General features: G+C 42.6%; 1 protein-coding gene across 4 annotated transcripts in view; it reads left to right on the top strand.

The window, feature by feature from the left end:
* Nucleotides 1–25,508, top strand: part of LOC121316021 (homeobox-containing protein 1) — a 94,247-nt gene that overhangs the window by 42,425 nt on the left and 26,314 nt on the right. For all 4 annotated transcript variants that reach the window (XM_041250702.1, XM_041250701.1, XM_041250700.1 and 1 more), the window contains exon 4: nucleotides 20,378–20,488. In XM_041250702.1, coding sequence (XP_041106636.1) covers nucleotides 20,378–20,488 — 111 coding nt within the window. The remainder of the gene's footprint in view (nucleotides 1–20,377; nucleotides 20,489–25,508) is intronic.

Raw genomic sequence — 25,508 nt, 5'->3', positions numbered from 1 at the left:
GGCTATCCTGGCCCCTCTGAGGCTACAACGCATCAGAGTGCTCACCTATCTGGCTCATATGTGCCCAGTCTCCAGCACAGACAGTAGTCCACACACTCATCTTGACAGGTTCAGCCTGATGGTGAACATGCTATATTACAAAAAATAAATCCTGTAGGCATTATTAAAATAACGGTGGAGGATGAGCCTTCAAGTATATGAGACTTTTTCTTTTGTGTGCCTTGGAATATCGTTCCATCTTTTAATCTCCTCCACAGTTCTTTCTCCTACACTCTAAGAAGTAAAGGCTTTTGTTAGAACCTTTCTTTGCCACTGTGAGGAGACCTTTTTAGGTGCTTCTAAGAACCTTTTTTTACATGGATTATATATTCTGTATTTGCAGACTTTCTGTTTTGTCATGTAAGCTATGAAACATGTATTGAAAATTGGAGTTTGCAAAACAGTACGACACCGGTGTCCAGGGGAAAAAGTGGATCGCAGTCTAGAATTTAAAGGGGAGGTTCCATTGTTTCTAAGGTTTACGCATAGATCGCTGTACTAGTGCTACATCTGGGGAATTAGTAGATTGGATATATTAACAAAAAATAAATACTTTTAAATAGATTTTGTACGTGTAAATTTACATAAATAAGTAGATCGGACATATTTTACAGTATAACGGTAGATAAGAGAATGCTGTAATATATATTAACAATAAATACATAATTTAAAATTTAGTTTGTAAGTGTAATTTGTATGTTTGTTTAATTTAGCTGTCATGTTGAGTTCTTCTAGTCTTTTATTTTTCTTTAAAACTAGGATGATAACGTTTAGTCTTTGTAAACTGTGATAGTTACTGCTAGGCCTACTGACAAAATAATATAAGCAATGCTAATAATACTGTATGATTGTATGTCATTAGAATGTATCTTTGCGATCACACATCAACTACAGCATACATCTGACTAACAACAACATTTTTAAATCCACACTGGCAGAAAAAGTTGACAAACATTTAACACTAACAGAAAACTTTGCGTCACACATGTTTTACAGGCAGAAAATAAATAAATAAAACCAAGAAAAAGGTGTGTGATCAGACAGAAAATGCTGAGTGCAGTTAACTTCCCCTTTATCAAATAGCTGCCGCGTGTTCCTCTTACCTTACTGCGCTTGCGTGATCTACTTTTTCCCTACGACACCGGTATTATAAACAGTAATTTACAAACTGACTTGAAGGATTAAAAAATTAGCTCTTTGCAAAATGTTATTAAATATTTCTTTGTCCTTGAAAACAATGTCTCCTCCTTGCTGCAGACAAGTCTCCCACATCACCTTGCCTTTTATATAGCCTACTGTCTGACTGGCAAACTAATTTTTAACATTGATTTTTCTCTTTATAGTGGAATATAGTGAGGCTTTCTTTCTACTTTGCAGGGAAGGAGGTGATAAAAAAAGTAACAGTATTTGCACAAATAGAAGAATGGCTAAGGCCGAGAGTTGTTGGTGACCCTTAACTTTAACTGCTATATGTAATTAAAAAAAAAAAAACAGTAATAACACGCTTGTAGAGCTGTAAAAGTTTCAGAACATTTATTGTTGGCACAACTTTTTTGTTCTTCTTACAATGATCCCAAAAAAAGTATTTATGGGCTTTGTCCCGCATCCCGATTCGAGATACTGCCGGGATGCCATTTGTCCCGATTTTTATAGTAAATGTTGAAAACCCAGGTGTAAAATGTGACATTTTTATTTTCCTGTTAGGAAATATCGTATATGTGGTTGCTGTACTGTGTCGCGGTGCAACAGCATACTCTACTGTTTTAGGGTGTGTTGTTTGAGTGAGTATTTTGCATTGCATCTATGTGGCTATCCAATCACGTGAACCTGCAGTCATATGATGCGGTATGCGTCATGTGTTTTTCTTGACATGTGCGCCTGTGAGTCCGGTTTTTCTGGCAAAGTGTCATGATGTCTGGTGTTGTTGACGAGCCTGTCACTAAAAAGCAAAAAAAGCAAGTACCAAACGCAGTGGGGAAAAAAACTGATTCAATCATATGCCCATGGTCAAGTCATCCAATTGGGATTAGGACTATAATTAGGATTTCACAGACATTTCACGGACCTGTTTAACCATTAAATACACCTAATATTTCAGAGCAATATAAAACCCTGAAAATAGTGGTACTTGCTTCCTTACAAAAACAGAGTGCTGTCATTTGTTGAAAGGCAATCATGCAACATCTCCCAACAGTTGCTGCCGACATTCTCTGTCTGGTGTGGATTTGCCCACACATTGAGGCTGCATTACTGAATTGGTTGGAAGTGCGAGGTAAAGCTTTGCCAAGTTATACAGATGTGGACATCAATTAGAAACAGCCCCAAAACTCGCTTACCCAAAGATATCTGGCATTCTTTAATAAAGTCCATATGCACAGCATGTTCGTTGTCATGCTATTTGTCCCATCAAGGAATTTAGTTTATCAGTACAGAGTCAAAACAAAATAAACGTGCCTATTCGGGTCTAAAATTCCAACTGGGTTTAAAAGGTGAACAGCAGGTATTTTGAACCGAGGTCGCTGTGCTGGATTGTACCTGTAGTTTAACTACATTTAACTTGGCTACAACTGACAAAGGAATACTTGTCTGGGTGAAAGTTAGGCCCTCACATTATGGCTCTTGCAATGGACTGCAAAGACTGCCCTATAATTGTTGTGCTGGGAGGGTGCACACTTCCAAGACAATGCATTGCAGTAACTGTTGCTAATATAACCTTTTAAAGAGAAACCAAAATTTATTTTATTATGCATTTATTTGTATGCATGGTTTGGCCTACCTGGAGTGGGGCATGGTGTTGAGGTCCTCCTTTTTTGTTACAGGAAGTGGGGAAACCGCCATCTTGTGGAGAGACTCTTTTAATAACTTCCCTAGGTACTGACTTCCTGTAGTCAGGGCAGTACCATTGAGAATGTAAAGAGGGGGTACCGGATTTGAATTAAGTATCCTTCTGCTTGTTTAAAACTGTAGTTTTTAATGCATGTGCATGTTTATTGGTTTTGCACAAGATTTCAACTGTTTCTGAGTGTTTCCCTGCACAATAACACCAGCCGCTGACTGCACTTTCCAACAGTCTGCTCTGACTTTCCAGTATGTTTTCTGAAAGCTGTTGTTTGTTTTACTTTCTGTTTAGCAGCCTCTGTAGTAGCGTTTTGTTTAATGTGTGCTTCTGAAGTTGGAGCGATCAATAGTATTTTCTTTGTCACATTAGAAGATGTGCAATACAATGACCTCCTTCTGCATGTACAGTTTCTTTGGGAAATGTCTTGACACAATCCTCAGCCGAAATATACTTTGCTTGTTTTGCTTTGTCGTCCATTTTTGGTATTTTACGTCTAATGCTGAAAACTAGATTTTACCAACCTAAATCAAAACAATGCAGCACTGACTTTGTCCCACCTGCTGCATACAGTACAGCAGGTCACAGAAAAGCCAGTACAGACGCACTGATAGGCTGATTAAAACATTGTTGTCATCTGAACAGTAAACAAGAAAGTTAACCGCTTTAGAGTATTTTTTTTTAAATTATATTTCTCTACGTTTTTGATTTTGCCTATGTGCAATGCACACTGGAAGGCAAAGAAATAAAAAAAGCCTGTCTAGAGAAGTTTTTGCGTCGCTTGTGTGTTGTGCAGTAGTTCACAAGGTTTCTTTCCTCCCCACACCAACTGAAAGTGTCTCGATTTTTCACTCTTGCTATTGGGTCTCCCTAAATACAGGAAACTTGATGCAATTCTGCTTTTACCCTTCTACAAAAATAGAAATTAGTTTTTACGTTGTGTGTCATATTCATTAATAAATAAATAAAATAAATCAAGGCATAAATAAACAAACATACAAATATAATAAATAAATTGAACCGGGAATGTCCTGTTATCAAGCCCTGTTCTTTAACCACTAGACCACCAAGCCTCCTGTTACCCAAGCGTCATCTAATACCAGCCAATTCACCTTTTTAACTCTCAACTCTCAGCATGTCATTTTTAGCCAGTACCTCACCATTCTTGTCTGTTAGTGATGCATGGGAACCCAGGAGCAAACTGGTGTTCTCTAACCCCTATATTCTCATAATTTAGTCTACAGAAACATTCAGTGTGCCACTATTAAACTGACTATTAGAAAGTAAAAATACAGAATCTTACAAGGGGTTTCAAACACCACCAGATGAAAGGTTCTACATCGAAGACATAGAACCTTTAATGCAGTTTTTTTCACCTAAGCGTACAACAAACAGGTGAAATTTGCTTCTAGTGCTGGTCAATAACATGATATTATTTGTCGTCACTGAATTTGTAGGCAAATGTAGTGTTCCAGTACAGTTTTAAAGTACTTTTGCACTAAAATAAATCAACTTATTTAAACAGAGTATTTTTCACAATAAGAATACAACACAGCAAAACATGCCCTACCTGACCTGTGTAAACAATTGTAAAGTGACTGGACATACACACAACTACAGGGATGGAAGAGTGAAATAAAATAAAATCACTGAACAATAATATGCCACTACACGATTCAAAACCCCACTTATTTACAACAGTACATTTTGTAAGTGCTGTTTCATTAGTGAGACGCTCTAAAAACAGTTAACATATTATTTACATCAAGTACTTGTTCATAAACTATCCCTTTTTCTTAGATGATAGGTTGGTACGTTCCAGTCAGTCGCAAATGTAATACACATATTCCACCAGCAGGTGTCTCTAAACCCAACGTCTCTTGGAAAGCTACTGATTTGCAGCAGAATTTAACAATATGGTTGTAGCAGGGCGGTAGGAAAGCTCTGCTGTTTAATCGTATTGTTTGTTTATTTTTAGAACGGGGTCTCCCCCTCCGCCCCTGTGTTATTTTGTAGTTGTTTATTGTTTTATATTTGTGTATAGATGACGGCGAACCGCTGTGCGTTTTGTTTTGTTATTGTTTTGCAGCATGGATGGGAAGCCCCGTCCACATTAAAAACCTGTGCAGAAGGTGGCCATCTCCCGAATTAAGTGATTAATTTGTTGCTAATCGGGAGATGGTCACCTGTATAAATACCTGCAGTTCTCTGCACTCCGGGTGGCTGTTTGGAAGTGGAGAAAGGGACAGCGAGAGAGAGATTTAAAAGAATATAAGGATCAGCAAAGGCAGTTGCTCAGCCTGACCTTAGCGTTTATTTTTATGTTCGGGATTTGTTTTATTTCAAACCTTTTATTTACAAGTGTTTATTTTTGTTTAAATATTTTATTTTTGTTTTCTTTAAAATAAACAGCGCAAGCGCCACTGCACTGTACCTTTGTTTTTGTTGTTCCTTCTTCTGGTCTGAGTGACCGCAACGCCATTTCCTGTCACACATGGTGGCAGCAGTGGGATCACCAGCGCCTCCTGGACTCAGGCCAGAGGAGGGATTTCACAAGTGTACTGCAGTTTTTTTTTTGTTTTAATTATTTTTTTGGAGGGGAGAAGAGTAGGAAGGATGGGAGGAAAAAGGAGGAGCTGGAGGAAGCAACAGCCGCAGCAAGTCTGCCTGACATGCTTGAGGGGGGAGGAGTGGTGTCTTAAACCAGGGCTACAGCCACAGGAGGAGGTTGGCTGGGAAGCCCTCCTCCGCAGCATGGGAGTGCAGTATTTCTGCTGCATCTGTGAGGAGTGGGGGCATTTCCCAGCGAACTGCCCCCTCCCACCAGAGGAACGCCTGCTGTGCCCACCTCCACTTCAGCCCAAGAGGGAGGAGCCCGAACGTCCACAGCCCAAGGGGGGGTGTGTCGGTGCGTCCACAGCCCAAGAAGGGGGAGCCGGTGCGTCCACAGCCCAGGTACCCACCAGCAGAGGGAGAATGCCTGCTGGTTCCACCTCCACCACCATGGGAGGACTGCTTGTCACTCCCACCTCCACCAGCAGAGGGAGCATGCCTGCTGGTTTCCCCACTGCAGCCAATAGGGGAGGAGCCCCTGCCGCCATCGCTGCCAGAAGGGGAGGAGCCCCTGCCGCCTTCGCTGCCAGAAGGGGAGGAGCCCCTGCCGCCTTCACTGCCAGAAGGGGAGGAGCCCCGGCCGCCTTCGCTGCCAGAAGGGGAGGAGCCCCGGCCGCCTTCGCTGCCAGAAGGGGAGGAGCCCCGGCCACCTTCGCCAGGAGCAGAGCAGCAGGAGCTGTCTCTGTCTCCACCACCACCAGGAGCAGAGCAGCAGGAGCTGCCTCTTTCTCCATCACCACCGGGAGCAGAAGAACAGGAGCTGCCTCTGTCTCCACCTTCGTCAGGAGCAGAGCAGCAGGAGCTGCCTCTGTCTCCAACCCCGCTAGAGGGAGAGAAGCAGGAGCTGCTTCTCCCTTCAGCATTGGAGGGACCAGGGTAGGATGCTGCTGGACCTCAGCAGCCCCTGAATAGGTTGCCGAGTAGAGCACGGGGGAAAAACGCCCGGCCACAGTGGCTGCGAAGAGGGCCAAACCCCGCACCATAGTTAGGCCTGGCTCTCCTCCCGCCGTTGCCTCCTGAGGGTCCGTTGCAGCCCTGCCTCGCACCGCCCAAGGATGCCGGTCTCGCACCGCCCAAGGATGCCAGCCTCACACCGCCCAAGGATGAAACATCCGCATCGCCGGGGGCTGCCTGTCGCTCCGCATCACCTGGGGCTGCTTCTCTCTCTCTTTTATCCCCTAGGGTCGCCGAGGGTCTCACTTCGCCTGGGGTTGCCTGTCTCTCCTTTGCTTCGCCTGGGGTTGCCGAGGGTCCTGCTTCTCCTGGGGTCGCCGAGGGTCCTGCTTCGCCTGGGGTTGCCTGTCTCTCTTCCGCTTCGCCTGGGGTCACCGAGGGTCCCGCTTTGCCTGGGGTTGCCTGTCTCTCCTCTGCTTCGCCTGGGGCCGCTGCCGGCACTGCTTCGCCTGGGGCCGCTGCCTGGCTTGCGCCGCCTGGAGCCGGTACTAGTCCTGCAGGACTGCAGGAAGCACCGGGGCCGGCGCCTCAGAAAAGGGGGCAACCGGCTACAAAGAAGGGGGGGGGGGGGGGTCAGGAGACCAGCTCCCCCAGCCGCACTTTCGCGGCGGGATGTACGGTGCTCTGAGCCCCACAAAGGGAAGCTGCCAGCCATGAAGAAGGGGGGGAGGTCAGGAGACCATTTCCCCCTGCTACAGTTCAGTTGGAGCCCCGGAAGAGGGAGCTACCAGCTAGGAAGACATGGGGGGAGGAGGACCTCCCACCATGGCCACCCCCATGGATTACTCCAGACCCCTCTTCCGGGACATTGAGACTGAGAGGAGAGGTGGCTATGGGGCCATTTGTGCTTCGCACAAGGAAGGGGATATGTAGCAGGGCAGTAGGAAAGCCCTGCTGTTTAATCGTATTGTTTGTTTATTTTTAGAACAGGGTATCCCCCTCCGCCCCTGTGTTATTATGTATTTGTTTATTGTTTTATATTTGTGTATAGATGATGGCGAACCGCCGTGCGTTTTGTTTTGTATTGTTTTGCAGTGTGGATGGGAAGCCAGTGGGTGTTTGGAAGTGGAGAACGGGAGAGTGAGAGGCAAGAGAGATATTTAAAAAAATATAAGGATCAGTGAAGGCAGCTGCTCAGCCTGACCGTAGCATTTATTTTTGTGTTCGAGATTTGTTTTATTTCAAACCTTTTATTTTGCTCTGTGAGCAAGTATTTATTTTTGTTTCAATATTTTATTTATTTTTGTTTTCTTTAAAATAAACAGCGCAAGCGCCACTGCACTGTACCTTTGTTTTTGTTGTTCCTTCTTCTGGTCTGAGTGACCGCAACGCCATTTCCTGCCACATTACAATATACTTAAATACAAACATTTTATTTCCATTACACATGCATGGAAAGCTCTGCTGGGAACCAGGCCTGAAAACTTCACTATCTGAAAGTAGGCACGTGAACATTCCACTCTCTGAAAGTCAGCGGGTTTTTGTGATTCTCTCTTCAACCCTATGATTGGTTAGTTTGGGTTATTTTGGGCTGTGCAAGTCAACGTGGAGCGTTTCTCATTGGTTGTTCTCGTTCAGAGACAGCCCATTGTTTTCAATTGGTCCGCTATTCCGCCCCCTGTCGGCTGGATATATGAGATGGACTGGTCACCCTTTAAAGTATCAAGGCATACTTAAAACTGTCTGGCTTGTCTTTCAAGATACTGAAGGCCTCTAAATGATTCATTTGGTGATAGGGAAAGATAAAACACTTGTCCAGCAGTTAGTTTACGACTCTTTCTAAAAGCATTCTTTGTCAGTGGGGGAGTTTGTGACCAGACCAAGAAGACACAGAGAATAGTTTAAGATTCCCCTCTGTATATTTAAATTCTGCTAATTTCATACCCAGAATGATATTGACCCCCTCTGACGCTACAATTATCCACAGACATTGAATGAACTTCCATTGCTACGCTAATGATACCCAGCTGTATGTTTCCCTAAAGCTAGGAAGTTCTTCTGCATGGGTGTTATTAACTACTTGCCTTACAGACATCAAGCATTGGATGTCACAGAATTTTCAAATTCAGATAAAACAGAGGTTATGCTAGTGGACTCACAGAACCAACTAAAAGGAAATGTGGGACTACATGAGCTCGACCCTTGCAGTCAGTCTCTCATCAAAACTTAAACTAGAAATTAAGAGTTTGGGGGTCATCTTTGATTCTGGTCTATCATTTGAGGCTGGTATTAGGAAAGTTACTAAAGTATCTTTTTGCCATTTGAGAAATATAGCCAAACTTAGACCAATTATTTCCATATCCGATGCTGAGAGACTAATGCATGCCTTTGTTTCATCTAGAATCGATTATTGTAATGCACTTTTTTCTGGTTTCCTAAAATGTATGTTATCCCGCTTGCAGCTTGTTCAGAATACCACTGGTAGAGTTGTGACTAAAACCAGGAAAAGTGAACATACAATACCATGAAAAAGTATTTGCCCCCTGTCCCTGATTTTCTGCATTTTTGCATATTTTTGACACTGAATGTTATCAGATCTTCAACCAAAATATAATATTAGATAAAAGGGATCCTGAATGAACAAATAACACAACATTTTGATACTTCATTTATTTATTAAAGAAAGTTATGCAACACCCGTGTTGCATAACGTGTTTCAACACTCCGTGTGAAAAAGTAATCGCCCCCTTAGACTCAATAACTGGTTACGCCACCTTTAGCAGCAATAACTGCAACCAAACGCTTCCTGTAGCTATTGGTCAGTCTCTCAAAGCGCAGTGGAGGAATTTTGGTCCATTCCTTCATGCAGAACTGTGTGACATTTGTGGGTTTTCGAGCATACTCTGCTTGTTTCAGGTCCTGCCACAACATCTCAATGGGGTTTAGGTCTGGACTTTGACTAAGCCATTCCAAAACATTAAATTTCTTGTTCTTCAACCATTCTGATGTAGACTTGCTTGTGTGTTTCGGATCATTGTCTTGCTGCATGGCCCAGCTTCAGCTCACAGACGGATGGCCTGACATTCTCCTATAGAATTCCCTGATACAAAGCAGAATTCATGATTCCTTCAATGATGGCAAGTCGTCCAGGTCCTGATGCAACAAAGCCTCTGCAAATCATGCCACTACCACCACCATGCTTGACCGTTGGTATGAGGTTCTTACTGTGGAATGCAATGTTTGGTTTTCGCCAAGACTAAAAACATACTTTTATGAAATGGCTTTCTCAATGGGTTTTAGTGTAACTTTAAAATTGCTGCTTTTGTATTGTGTGTATACGTATGCAATAAGGCTCTTCAGGGTGTCAGTATACTTCAAATATACGGACATATCTGGGCGTTGTGAGGCACGAAAGTCATCTTTAGGGCAATTTTTTTTAGTTTTCTGTTAAATATCCTTACACCAATAAAATAGTGTGATTTATAACTTTGAACTACTCACTAAGTTAGCACTAGAACTGCCATGCAGGTCATTGTGACCCATTTTGCATTTAAAATGTTAATTATTCTTCCGTAGTAAGTAGTGTGTGTACGTCCATGTTTTACTTTTCCTAAATATAAGAATTAAATATCCTGACTACGTTTGATAGCCAGAATTGCAAAAATGATAAAGTTATAAACAGTTCTACCTAAAACCTCCACGTGGGTCAATGTGAGCCATGCATTACAATATATGTCTTTTTTTAATATAATGTAAGATAATCTATTTTTTTGTAAATGCAGCAAACAAGACATGCCTCCTCCTCCTAGCACACATGTTTTTTTTTTTATTTCAAGCCTTTGTTTGTAGACTGGCTATGAGACAGAGATTGCTATGACTGTGGCTTTGTCAAGATGCCAACTCATTGAAAGCCTAGTTGCTTATTTTTCAATGTACCTGGGAGACAATAATCCTTCATTTTGTTCCACAAATGCAATTTGGAATATATCAGAAGGAAATATTTAATCTTGAAAGTAGTCATTTTGATTGGAATACAGCAAGCTGCACCCAGATGCATACAGCAAACTGAAATGACAGGTAGGATAACAACTTATGTGCCTAATTTGAAACTTATATATTCTTTTCTTATATTACTTTTATAAAACAAAGAAACATTTTGGTTTTGCAGGTTTGTATGTACCAGTTTACACGTGTTTACAGAATAGCGTTCAATGGAACTGTGTCTGTGTTTACAACACAGCTCCTGGAAGCAGGCACAGTCAGCTGGCAGATGCGTACGCTCCTCCATAGAGTACAATGCAGCCGTCATACTGGAAGTAGTGTTATATTTTCTTTTGCTGTACTATTCGAAACAATGATTTCGGTTTTATAGTTTTGTGTGTACATATACTCATTTACACCTGTACGCTGGTATGTTTACATACCCGTTTCTTCTGAAATGTATATTATATTTTTTTACTGTTTGTAGTTGTGCTGTATATGCACTCATTTTAAAAATAAAACCTTTTGTGTTTAATTTTCCATTTAAATATGGTGTTTCCACAATGCAGATGTTAGATATGATGTTCATGAATAACACTTTTCAGTTGTATCTGTTAGTATGCCTTTCATTTTCATAACGAAGCAGTTTAAAAATGTGTGGGCCAAAGTGACCCATGTGGCGGTTCTGGGTAGTTCGAAAATCTGGTGGGTCTAGTGTAAAAAACACCAAATTCCCATTAGGCATTTTTGTTTTTTTTATTTTATTGAATTATTAGTATTTCATGCAGGACATCTGCTATAAGATCATTAAAATGTTCACAGGTGATTCTACCTGTTAAACAACTAATGCCCCAAAATTAAGCAATCAAAATTTTGAGTCAAGTGACATCCCTAATTTCAATATATACTTTGGTGTGTGTGTGTGTGTGTGTGTCTATATATATATATATATATATATATATATATATATATATATATATATATATATATATATATATATATATATATATAGATAGAGGACAAAAAAATGGAAACACCTATGTAAATGAGGGACACCAAGTATAAGGAAAGCTAGGGCTTCCACACAGGTGTGGCTCATGTACTAATTAAGCAAATAACATCCCAGCATACTTAGGATCATGTATAAAAATGCTGGACAGGCCTGGTTGCATATAATTGTGGCTAACATGGCTGCAATAGGAGACCTCGTGACTTTGAAAGAGGGGTGACTGTTGGGGAGTGTTTGGCAGAAGCTTCAGTGAGCAAGACAGCTCAACTTGCTGATGTTTCATGAGCAACGGTGTCTAAGGTGATGTCGGCATGGAAGTCCGAGGGAAAGACATCATCAGCAAAGGGCAACAGTGGGCGGAAGCGCATACGCCAGGATCGTGATATCTGTGCATTAATTCGAAGTGCAAGGCAAAACAGGTGAGCAACTGCAGATCAATTGACTGGAAATTTCAACCTCAGCGAGCAGCCAGTTTCATCAAAAATGGTCTGCCGAGAACTCCACAGAGCGGGATACCATAGTCAGGTTGCAGTGCACAAACCGCTCATCACACCTGGCAATGCATGTGTGCGAGTCCGGTGGTGCAAAGAACACAGGCAATGGACTACCAAGCAGTGGAGAAATAAGAACATAAGAACATAAGAAAGTTTACAAACGAGAGGAGGCCATTCAGCCCATCTTGCTCGTTTGGTTGTTAGTAGCTTATTGATCCCAGAATCTCATCAAGCAGCTTCTTGAAGGATCCCAGGGTGTCAGCTTCAACAACATTACTGGGGAGTTGATTCCAGACCCTCACAATTCTCTGTGTAAAAAAGTGCCTCCTATTTTCTGTTCTGAATGCCCCTTTGTCTAATCTCCATTTGTGACCCCTGGTCCTTGTTTCTTTTTTCAGGATGAGAAAGTCCCTTGGGTCGACACTGTCAATACCTTTTAGAATTTTGAATGCTTGAATTAGGTCACCACGTAGCCTTCTTTGTTCAAGACTGAACAGATTCAATTCTTTTAGCCTGTCTGCATATGACATGCCTTTTAAGCCCGGAATAATTCTGGTCGCTCTTCTTTGCACTCTTTCTAGAGCAGCAATATCTTTTTTATAGCGAGGTGACCAGAACTGCACACAATATTCAAGATGAGGTCTTACTAGTGCATTGTACAGTTTTAACATTACTTCCCTTGATTTAAATTCAACACTTTTCACAATGTATCCGAGCATCGTGTTAGCCTTTTTTATAGCTTCCCCACATTGTCTAGATGAAGACATTTCTGAGTCAACAAAAACTCCTAGGTCTTTTTCATAAATTCCTTCTCCAATTTCAGTATCTCCCATATGATATTTATAATGTACATTTTTATTTCCTGCGTGCAGTACCTTACACTTTTCTCTATTAAATGTCATTTGCCATGTATCTGCCCAGTTCTGAATCTTGTCTAGATGATTTTGAATGACCTTTGCTGCTGCAACAGTGTTTGCCACTCCTACTTTTGTGTCGTCTGCAAATTTAACAAGTTTGCTTACTATACCAGAATCTAAATCATTAATGTAGATTAGGAATAGCAGAGGACCTAGTACTGATCCCTGTGGTACACCACTGGTTACCACACTCCATTCTGAGGTTTTTCCTCTAATCAGTACTTTCTGTTTTCTACATGTTAACCACTCCCTAATCCATGTACCACACTCCATTCTGAGGTTTTTCCTCTAATCAGTACTTTCTGTTTTCTACGTGTTAACCACTCCCTAATCCATGTACATGTGTTTCCTTGAATCCCAACTGCGTTCAGTTTGAGAATTAATCTTTTGTGCGGGACTTTGTCAAAAGCTTTCTGGAAATTTAAATAAACCATGTCATATGCTTTGCAATTATCCATTATCGATGTTGCATCCTCAAAAAAATCAAGCAAGTTAGTTAGACACAATCTCCCTTTCCTAAAACCATGTTGACTGTCACCCAGGACTCTGTTACCATATAGGTAATTTTCCATTTTGGATCTTATTATAGTTTCCATAAGTTTGCATATAATAGAAGTCAGGCTTACTGGTCTGTAGTTATCTGGTTCAGTTTTGTTTCCCTTTTTGTGGATCGGTATTACATTTGCAATTTTCCAGTCTGTCGGTACCACCCCTGTGTCAAGAGACTGCTGCATGATCTTGGTTAGCGGTTTGTAAATTACTTCTTTCATTTCTTTGAGTACTACTGGGAGGATCTCATCCGGCCCAGGGGATTTGTTTATTTTAAGAGCTCCTAGTCCCTTTAACACTTCTGCCTCAGTTATGCTAAAGATATTTGAAACTGGATAGGAACTGGATGACATGTGGGGCATGTTGTCAGTATCTTCCTCTGTAAAAACTTGTGAAAAGTAATCATTTAATATCTCTTAAACATTTAATCTCCTCTTTGACTGTTCTCTTGCTATTGTAATATTGGAAAAACATTTTGGAATTGGTTTTAGCTCCCTTAGCAATGTTCATTTCTATTTCTCTCTTGGCCTTTCTAACTTCCTTTTTGACTTGCGTTTGCAGTTCCGTGTACTCTTTCTGCGTACTTTCTTTTTGGTCCTTTTTTAATGCTCGGTAAAGTGCCTTTTTTCGCTGAATATTTTTTTTAATTGATCTATTAAACCATTTTGGCAATTTAGTTTTACATTTAGATTTGTCTACTTTAGGGATGTAATTGTTTTGCGCCTCTAGTACTACATTTTTGAAGAACAACCATCCTTCTTCTGTGGGTGTTTTCTCTATTTTACTCCAATCTACTTCTGTTAGTCTCTGTTTCATACCTTCATAGTTTGCTTTTCTAAAATTGTAAACCTTAGCTTTAGTCATTACTTTTGGGGATTTAAAAAACACTTCAAATGAGACCATGTTGTGGTCTGAGTTTGCCAGTGGTTCTCTGACCTCTGTTTTAGTTATTCTGTCTTCGTTATTTGAAAAGACTAAATCAAGGCATGCCTCCCCTCTAGTAGGTGCCGTGACAAATTGTGTTAGGAAGCAGTCATTTGTCATTTCCACCATTTCAATTTCATCCTTCGTGCTACCCACCGGGTTTTCCCATTTTATATGGGGGAAGTTGAAATCCCCCATTAGTATGGCTTCTCCTTTGCTACACGCATTTCTAATGTCATTGTATAACAGATTATTTTGCTCACCGTCTGAATCTGGCGGTCTATAGCATGCTCCTATTATTATGCCCTTTGAATTTTTGTCCGTTATTCTGACCCATATTGATTCGGCTTTATTTTCTTTGTCCAGGTTTAACACCTGGGCTTCAAGACTGTTTCTTATGTATAGCGCTACCCCTCCTCCTCTTCTGTCCTGCCTGTCTTTCCTATACAGTGTATACCCACAAATATTATATTCGTCCCCATCACTCTCAGACAACCAAGTTTCTGTAACACCTATCACATCATAGTTACTTGTTAGTGCAGTAGCTTCAAGTTCTAGAATTTTGTTTCTGATACTTCTAGCATTTAGATAAATACATTTAATGGTTGTCTTACCTGAGTTGTTGTTCTTGTTTTGATGCGGTCTCCCTTCTGTTTTTTTGTTGATTTCTCCCCCCTTCCTTTCTAGTTTAAATGCTTCTGAACCTGCTCGAGGATCTTTTCTCCAAGTAGACTGGTTCCCTTGTTATTTAAGTGCAGTCCGTCCCGTCTATACAGATAGTCCTCATTGTAGAATGTGGTCCAATGATCAAGATAGGTGAAGCCTTCCCGTGTGCACCACATCTTCAGCCATGCGTTTTGATTAATTATTTCCAGCTGTCCATATGGTCCTTTGCAAGGTGCGGGTAGTATACCAGAAAATACCACAGTTTTGGTTTTCTCTTTTAATTTCCTTCCTAGCTCTCTGAATTTGTTTTGCAGGGATTTTGGTCTGTCTCTTCCAATGTTGTTTGTACCGATGTGGATGACTACTACCGGGTCGTCTCCTGTTCGTTCTAGGAGCCTGTCCACGTTCTCAGTGATGTGCTTGACCGAGGCTCCCGGAAGGCAGCACACTGTTGTAGTAAGGGGGTCCAAACTGCGAATTGAACTTGCTGTGTTTCTCAATATGGAGTCCCCAACAATCATGACCTCCCTTCTTTTTGCTGTCTGGTCACCACTGTCAATAGGGTCCTGGATGTTGTTTCTTTCATTCTCATTGTTGGTTCTGCTCATCAAAATTCTGAAGTGACTCAAATCTGTTGGTTGTTTTGATTTCTGGTGGTTGTGTTTGAGGAAGTTTCTTTTTTTCCCTGCTTCTGCCTACCTGAACCCAGCTGTTCTGACCTTCTATCTCCCTGGTGGCTTTCAGTCTGTTAGGGGTGATGCAGACTTCCATGAATTGTGGGTGTGCCAGTTCCTCAAGATCCTGTTGCTGTCTCACTTCTTCCAGCTCCATTTCTAGCATACTTACTAGTTTATGCAAATCCTGGATCGCGCGGCACTTTACGCACACTTGGTTTAGCTCCGCTGGGTTTTCTTGGATTTCCCACATCAAACAGGTGTCACAGATTACTGGCTTGAAGACCATGTTGAGTTTTTTTTTTTTTAAGTTTAGTTTCTTCTGCAGCCGTCAACCTGCTTTCAAACTGCTTCTAAACTGCTCTGTACTTTTCCACGCCTGTACTTCTCCCACTCGCTGTCGCTTCCACACGCTGTCGCTGGGAAGACTGCCTCGTTTAACTGCGTTGTTCTGCTGTGCTGTTGGCTCCTCCCCTCACCCGTATCTCAGAACGGCGCTGAATTTGAATCAGCTGCTCCGAGTTTCAGCTTGTTTGTTATCAGAAAAACACACGCGGCTGTTTGACTTTGAGCTGCTGCTGTGTTTCCCCAATGTCCTGTGTTTTCTGATTAAAGCAGTTAAATGTGATATGCTGAGATGAATCACCCTTCACCATGTTCTCGACAAATGGACGAGTGCACATGTGGCGCCAACCTAAAGAACTCTACAGACCACAGTGCTTGGTTTCAACAGAGAAGGATTCTGGTGGTTCCTTAATGTTGTGGGGCACATTTTCCTGGCATGGTTTGGGTGCACTCATTCCCTTAGAAGGCAAGGTCAATGCTAGTCGTTACTTTATGGTACTGAGTGATCATCTTCACCCCATGTTGCAGCATTTCTTTCCTGCCGGGGGAGGAGGTGTCTTCCAGGATGACAGTGCTCCCATCCACAGAGCACTTGTGGTCACCCAATTGGTTTGATGAGCATGACACTGATGTTATCCATATGTTATGGCCTTCTCAGTCAACAGATATGAACCCAATCGAGCATTTATGGGATATTCTGGAATGACGCTTGAGACAGCATTTTCCACCTCCATCAACCCAGCGTGAGTTGATTGACTTTCTTGTGGAAGAATGATGTCGCATTCCTCCTGCAGAATTCCAGATGCTGGTAGGCTCATACAGGCCGTACTGGCCGCACATGGTGGTCCAACGCCCTATGAAGTGACTTTACATTGGTGTTTCCATTGTTTTGTCCAGTGTGTGTATATATATGTATATACACATACATACATACAGTGGCTTGCAAAAGTATTCAGACCCCTGACCAATTCTCTCATATTACTGAATTACAAATGGTACATTGAAATTTAGTTCTGTTTGATATTTTATTTTTAAACACTGAAACTCAGAATCAATTACTGTAAGGTGACATTGGTTTTATGTTGGGAAATATTTTTAAGAAAAATACAAAACTTGAGCTATTTAAATTAGGGGACACAGATTCAACTCCTCATTAAGTCCAAATGGTTCTAGCGCTTGTAATGTAAGTATCCAATATGCCTCTCGTCACAGAAGGATGTCAACTAGATTTCCACTCGGAGTAGGGACTGTGACCCTCTCCACACCCACAAATTTTAGTGAATGTGGAGAAGGTCCATGTCCATCTTTCCTATAATGTTTCGCAATAGAATAATCTTGGTTATTATTTCTAATTGCCGCTGTATACTCAGCAATTCGCAATTTTTAAAGGTCTTTTTGTTTGGCCCTCTGTCACAAAGACGGCTGTAGTGGATGACGCCAGACCAGAACCAGGATCCAACAAATAAACAACAGAGAGGTGGAGTTTGGTGAGGCTGAGCAATTGTTTGCGCTCAGCATTTAATAATGAAACAGAAAATAAAAGGTTGTAAAGACAAACAAAACACAGGTCATGGCACTGGCAGCCAAAACAAAGAAACAAACAAAAACAAACTACACAGACAAACACAGTGAACTGCTGTTATTATGTACATTACTTTTTAACTTTCTCCTCTCGACACTCCACTCAACGAACCCTGAGTGAGTGAAAACATGCTGCTTTTATGCAGCTGTATCGAGACTCGATTGCTAATCAGTCATTCAATTGGAGTCTCAGTACAACTGCATGTGAATTAATAAAGTGCAATTCCCCCCGTGCTCGCATATTACTACATTTTAAACCACTTATGTTACACAGACCCATTTACATACCATGTACCAATGACTATACACCTATATTAACACACTACACGTAACATATAACACAAATAAATAACCCAGGGGAGGGGCACTTTGCCACATAAACCCCCCTTGTGCAAAGCAACCCTGGCCTCAACGACCACCTCCCTCCTTAAAAACCCAGCAGTCCAGGTCAAAGTCTTGGGCCATGAAGGGAGGCTTCACTGGGCCCATGGCTGAAAATGCTGTCAGCTCCCCTGCCGGTAGTGGCACAGCTGACTACTCCCGCAGCGGAAAGGCTGCTGAGGAAAGTGGTCTCCTGACCTTTCCCCCCTTCTCAGCTGGCAGCTCCCTCCTGTGGGACTCCAGACATAAGTACTCCTGCAGCGAAATTGCTGTGGGGGGAGGTGGTCTCCTGACCTTTCCCCTTTCATAGCCGGCAGCTCCCTCTGGTGGGGCTCCAGCCACACTGACCCCTGTGGCTGAGCAGAGCTGATGGCGACCCCTGGCGAAGCAGTTCCGACGACCCCAGGGGAAGGCAGCAGCGTACCCTCAGGAGAACTCGGGAGGGGAGACCCTTGCCATAGAGGCGGCAGCAGGAGCTTCGCTCTTCCTTGTACCCTGCAACCGGTGGCTCCCCAGGCGATGCGGAGCGGCAGGCAACCCCAGGCAATGTGGAGCGGCAGGCAACCTTGGGCGAAGCGAGGCAGGCATCCTTGGACGATGATGTGTGGGGGGTCAGGACAAGCTGGGGTACGGGTTTTGGCCCTCTTATCGGCCACTGCGGCCCAGCGGTTCTTCACAGTGTTTCCTGGGGACCCATTCACCCTCTGCTGGTGGAGGTGATGGAGGCAGAGGCAGCTCCTGCTGCTGTGCTCCTGGCAGTGGAGGTGGCGGAGGCAGAGGCAGCTCCTGCTGCTCTGCTCCTGGAGGTGGAGGTGGAGGAGGAGTGTAGTCTCCTGGCGACGGAGGTGGGAGCAGCGTGTAGTCTACCTTGTTACAGGGGACTAGTGCGGCTCTCCTTCACTTGCAGGGGACTGGTGCGGCTCTCCCTCACTTGCAAGGGTTGAAACCAGCAGGCATTCTTCCTCTGCTGGTGGAGGTGGAAACAGCAGTCCCTCGGGCTTTGGATTCCCGCGGTCCCCCCAGGCTGGGCTCTGGACGCTCTCGGCCCGCCCGTGTGGGCGCTGGACACACGGGCTCCTCCCACTCAAGCTTTACTTCCACCTCTGCATATAGCATGGGGCAGATGGCCAAAGTGTGCCATACGCCCCACATCCGAGACACAACTCCGCCACAAGGTTCCAACTGTCATCCCCGACCTCCTCCTGCTGTTGCTGTAGTTGCTGCTGCAGCTTTATTCTCCCACTCCTTCTCCTCACCTTCCTCTGTTGGGCCGGTTCCTCCTCCTGATGGGACAGTTGGCGAACAGATGGTCCTGGTCGCAGAGGGGGCACCCCGGCGATGGCTTGTTATATCGCCGTGGATGTCTGGACATTAGGCGATACTTCTCCTCCCTGTCCTTCACCTCTTTATCCTCCTTCCATCCCATTTTAGTTATTTATTTATTGTTTTTGTAATCCAAAAACACTTTTTCCCCACACACAAAAAAAAACAGCAGTCCTTTTTTTTTTTTCTTCAAAAAACACACAAAAAAAAACAGCAGTCCTTTTTTTTTCCCCAAAAAAACTGTGGTTCCTGATCTGGTCTGTGTCCAGGAGGCGCTGGCAATCCTGCTCTGACACCATGTGTCACAAAGACGACTGTAGTGTGTGACGTCAGACCAGAACCAGGAACCAACAAATAAACAACAGAGAGGTGGAGTTTGGTGAAGCTGAGCGATTGTTTTCGCTTAGCATTTAATAATGGAACAGACAAAATAAAAGGCTGTAAAGACAAACAAAACACAGGACACGGCACTGGCAGCCAAAACAAAGAAACAAACAAAAACGAACTACACAGACAAACATGGTGAGCTGCTATTATTATATACATTACTTTTTTACTTTCTCCTCCACACCCGTTCTCCACTCACTGAACACACAACCCTGAGTGAATGAAAACATGCTGCTTTTATGCAGCTGTACTGAGACTCGATTGCTAATCAGTCATTCAATTGGAGTCTCGGTGCAACTGCATGTGAATTAATAAAGTAAATTCCCCGTGCTCACATGTTAATACATTTTAAACCACTCGTGTTACACAGACCCATTTATATCCCGTGTACCAGTGACTATACACCAACATTAACACACTACACATAACATACAACACAAATAAATAGCCCTGGTCCGGGGCACTTTGCCAGTGTTTTAAAACGATCCCCCTAACATCATTCGATAGATAATTGAACTCAGTAGAGAAACTAATGTACTTCATGGCTGTCTGTTGTCTTACCCCTTCCACTGCTTGTAAGGGGGAGGGGAGGATTCAGAGTTAAAAGACTATATTTTTTCCTGTTTTCATACTTGCTACATTTTTCCATTCAATTAAAAAATAGTCACAGTGCATTACACTTTCTTTATTGATTTAGACATAATCTGAAAGACAGAATTTTCTTTTACTCTGTCTGATATTAGTTTATTTATCTTTACTTGTAGGTATCAGCCAGAGCCGTATCTCCCACTGGCTGCTGCAGCAGGGCTCTGACTTGAGTGAACAGAAGAAGAGGGCTTTTTACAGGTGGTACCAGCTGGAGAAGACCAGCCCAGGTAAGACACAGTGCTGTTTTACAATATTTATCTCTAACTTTTTAGTAGCAGTGATGATGGGTGCTTAAGTAGTATTTTCTTTAGCCTTTAGACTGAGCACATATGTATAAATCCTATGAGCATCATGTTTGAACAGTCTCTGATCTAAGGCAGGTGAAACATCACAGAATATCAGTTGGTATGGTGAAAAAAGGTGTGGAATATTCCGCTCTGCACCATTTCCATGGTTTGTCCCCTCAGTGATTTATGTATTTGTCCTTCAAAAATAACTCTGATTTATAGTTGCAGAATTTTAAAAATTATTTCAGGGATTATTTCTGTTCAGTTAGTTTTGTTTTTTTATTTTTTTTTCAGTTTTTTTTTGCATTGGAGACCAGTTGCATGTACTTGAGACTAATTTAAACCCAAAGACATCATTTAATTTGTTATCAGTTTTTGGACAGGGTATTTTAGTACACAGCTTAATACAATTGGAGACAGTTTAGCAAGTATATGATTGTCAGTTTTATTTAGGGGGATTTATTTGTGTTTTGTCACATTCAATCATTTCGTACAAGTTGTAACAGTACTTTAGATTACTGCAGTAAGCATGCTTTCATACAAATAAATAATAGTTTCAGCCTTTTCACCTCTGATGATACAGTATAGGGATTCTTTGTGTGTGTGTGTGTGTGTGTGTAACCTTTTACAGTGTGGTATTTTGATGCAATTGAAGTGGTTAAAGAAAAGGTCTTATAACCAACAGGTTCCCGTTCAAATCCCAGCTCACTCACTGTCTCACGGTGTGACCCTGAGCAAGTCACTTAAGCTCCTTGTAAGTAACTCTGCATCTGATGCATAGTTCTCACACCATAGTCTCTGTAAGGGCCGAATGTCCTTTTTTCTAGTTTCATAATGGGTTGTTTCTTCAGGGGAGTCTGTATCAGGATTATCTACTTTTACTTGTTTGTTCCCTGGGGGCTTTATTCTTGGTCCGATATTATTTTCTTTGTATAAGGTCCCATATTATTTTCTTTGTAGCAGTAGGTGAGATCATTAGTACTGCACTAGTGCCTAGGCGCTGTGCAGGTAATTAAAAGTAACCAAGCCTAAACAGTACCACCCTGATCTAATCGGTGGATATGTTTAGAGTTATTTGCCACTGTTGCATAGCAGCTTTGCTGCGTGAGTTCTCCTTTGTCTCCTCACTAGTATAGCCTATATTACTAGGTTACTAGTAATGTTATTACTATTAGAGCAATTACGGCTGAGTGGTTTTTAAATTGCACACCACAGCAGTTGAATTATGCCAGAGTTTTATTCTTGCAATGTGTGCAAGAAGGGTCTCCCCATGGAGGACAGGCATGACAGATGCGTTCCCTGTTTGAGTTCGGAGCACGCTAAAGAGAAACTCGCCAACCGCAACTTCTGTGAGTTCTGTGCGTCTTTCTCTAAGCGTACACTGGAGAAGCAAGTGTCGTGCAGCTCTGTAGATCGATCTTCGTTCATTCCATCTGGACAAGGCTCCCTTCCATCCTTGGCTCAAAAAGAGGGTTGTATCCTCTCATGAGGGCTCTGTGCCTAGGGAGAGTAGGAGAACCTCACGTAGGAGATCGCCTTCACGATCTTCCTCATTCTCTTCTCCTTCCTCCCCTTCTCCAGTTTCCCTTCCTAAGAAGAGTAGGAGAAAGAGCCACCAGTCTCATAGATGGGAGAGGTCCTAGCAGCTGGATAAGGTCTTGAAGGCAGTTTCCCAATAGGGTAACATGTTGGCTGAGCTACTGCACGACCGCACTGCTCCATCTGCTCTCTCTGTGCCGTTAGAGCAACGGAGTAGAACACACAGATTGGCAGCAAGAGGATCTGCTGTCTATCGCTGCCTCTGGGGAGGTGGTTGGTCAAGAGTGCAACACCAGTAGCACATATATCGTTTGTCAGCAGAGCTTTTTGCCCCTGATTAAGTCGGCCACTGACGTTTTAAATGTCCCAGGGCCTGTAGATGGCAAGTGGAAACACTTTTCTGAGGATGATCCCATGCCTTCTCAGGTGTCTCCTCTGGTACACCCAGATTTTATTTTTGAGGTGCATTCATCCTGGGGTCACACAGCTACAACACCTGCTGCTGCTTCACATTCCTTGGGGATGCTGTATAGCTTACTTGAGACGGAAAAGCTTGGTTTGGCTGATTTTCCTTCAGTAGATGCTGCTATTGCACTTTTGAACAAAGGCGCTACCTGCCCAAATAAACAATACAGGGTTTTGGAGGTTACTCAGTCATACTCAGTCGGTACGTTTGCTGCGCAGCTGGGCAACTACAACAGCATCTTAGTAGCTTACCAGAGCTGTTTGTTAAAGTCTCTTTCACAGAGCCACTGACCCACACTACAGTAGCTCAAGAAACTGCGGCTGGTGAACAAGAACTTGCTCCGTGTATCAAAATTCAACTTGCAGGCAGTGGGCAGGAACCTTGTTGCGTTTGTAGCCGCAAGACAGCAGCTCTGGCTGTCTCAGAGTGCATAGCAGACGATGACAAGGCACCATTGCTGGATGCTGCCATTACTCCAGGACACACTTTTGGTCTTGCAGTAGATGATATGCTGCAACGCTCTCATCGGGTGTGGGAGTCTACAAAGGAACTGGTGCACCTGCTTCCTAAGTGACCTCCTGCAGTACGTAGACCAGCTCCAAACTGGCGGCCAAGGTTTCAGCAGCCTCAGAGACTGGCTCAGCTGGCTCCTGCTATAAGGCCAAAGGGGTATTTCACAACCAACCCATGGCTGCGCAAAGGGAAAACTACAATAAGTCCGCCGTCAAGAACAAAGGCAAAAGTCTCAAGCTAAGCCTCAAGCGAAACAGTAACCCTAGCAATTTGTGGTTGCAGGCCCAGGGACCCTTTTCAGGGAGTCACCTGGAGTACTGTTGTCAATACAACTCACATACCTGGGTGCTCAAACTGCACAGACCAGCTATTCTTCACAATTTAGACACGTTCCTCCACCATTTCGGGACATGACTACAACGTTAGTCATGGATCCACGAGACGCATTGGTATTGTCTCAGGAGGTGACAGCCCTGCTGCATCGCATATCCTCGCAGAGTGCAGTGGCTTCTTTTACTGTGGGTGGGGGCAGGACGCAGTGATGATTTTTGATGTAATAACGTAGTATATGCTGCAGTTTGAGATTTGTTTATGTCCTGTGCGCAGTACAGTGTTGCGAGCGTGCAAAGTGGTGAAAATGTCAGCAGACATAAGGAATTTAAAAACACAGTCAAGTTCTACCACAGATGCAGACAATGAGGAAAATCAGCCAAAGCTAATTTCACACACCGCCAGCTCGGAAAATACTGCAGTCAGTGTAGAAATCCGTTATCAACGTGAAAGGGAAATAATTGCAGACGAAGTACACATGGCAGATAAAAATGTAAATAGTGCTGCTGTTGGTTGTTCAATTGATTTAAAACTAGGGGACCGATCGAGTGGGCATGTACAGGTGAAGTTAGGTACTTATCCCAAAAGTTCTTTCGGCAAGCAAAATCAATCATTTTCATTGTCGTTGTTCGATCGATGTCCTTTTATTGAATACAGTGTACCTGCTGATGCTGTATTCTGCTATCCCTGTAGAATTTTATGCTGCTCTTATGAATACAAGGACAATACTTTCTTGGAGAAGTGCTTGCGAAATTGGAAAAATTTCAATGAAAAGCTAAGCAGTCATTCTACCTGCAAGGCTCACTTGGAGTGTATGAGGAAGTGGACAAATTACCAGGCCGCAAGCAAGTCGGGCTCGGTTGTGTGTCATTTGTCAAACTCTCTTAAGATGGAAGTTGAGGAAAACAGAGAATATGCTCTAAAAATGATCAATTTGATACTTTATCTGTCACGCCAAAAACCATGCACTTTTCAATGCACAGCGCACGCTTGGTGTAAAATTTGTTGAATTGACTGAGTGATACACGTTGGACGTGCGGGTGGAGAAATGTCAAAGCATGCAAGTCTAATTTGAAGGCTATTATCCAGTGCCTTACAGAGATCTTTCAGCATGGACTAGAAATATAATGGAATTGTATAGGTTGCTTTAACGACAAAGTTGAGTATAATGGTGCAGTCTGCCTCAGCAGTTAACAAAATCCGTAGTCACTTTATAGGTTGTGGTTTAATCACAACGTTTAGTGCAAAATAGCTTTCAAATCCACACAAACTGGTCTACTATATATATATATATATATATATATATATATATATATATATATATATATATATATATATATTAGTTTGAGTCAAAAGTTTGAGTACACATGCTTGAAACCAGGTTTTTCGTGATTATTTATGCTTTTAACTGTATAAACTTGTCTATAAACACTTATTTCATTATATGATACGTGTACTTATATAAGCTGATAATCATAAGTGAATTGCATTCAAAAATTTAATTTTTAAATGTAAATGTAAATCTTGTCAATTTCAATGAAATGGTCACCCAAAGCAAGGGGATTTCAGTCTGAAGCCCAAGTCAGTTAAAATATGAAATGTGTATAACACAGTGTTAGAACACTGGCCAAAGTATAAAAGTGTCTTTGTTAGATGTTCTCTGAGTTAACTAGCATGTTACCTAATTAACCTTTTGTCATTCCTGAATGTAAGGGAGCAGAAAATGGCAAAATATGCTCAGTTAAGGAAAGAAAAAAGACAGTGTGGAATTACTTTAAGAAATGAAGGTCAATCTTTAAGACAAATCGCAAGAACTTTGCAAGTGTCTGTAACTGCTGTGGCCAAGACCATCAAACGATTTGAAGAAACTGGCAGTAAGGCAGAGGTCAGGCAGGCAGAGGGTGACCTCAGAATCAGAGAACAAGTTCATTATTGAGAGGTTTGGTGATAAAACAAATGATCAGGAGAGAATATATCATTATGCACGTCTATAAATAGGTATGTGAAAAATACAGCGAACAAGGGGTGGGGCTTGGCTGGAGATACAGTACTGAGTGTCCTTTTGCGATTCAATGCCTTTTAAACCTGATTTACTCGGGGAGCGGCTCGTGT

This window comes from Polyodon spathula, chromosome 5 (genome assembly GCF_017654505.1).
Source record: "Polyodon spathula isolate WHYD16114869_AA chromosome 5, ASM1765450v1, whole genome shotgun sequence".
Classification (NCBI taxonomy): domain Eukaryota; kingdom Metazoa; phylum Chordata; class Actinopteri; order Acipenseriformes; family Polyodontidae; genus Polyodon; species Polyodon spathula.
This window is presented reverse-complemented; position numbering and strand designations above follow the sequence as displayed.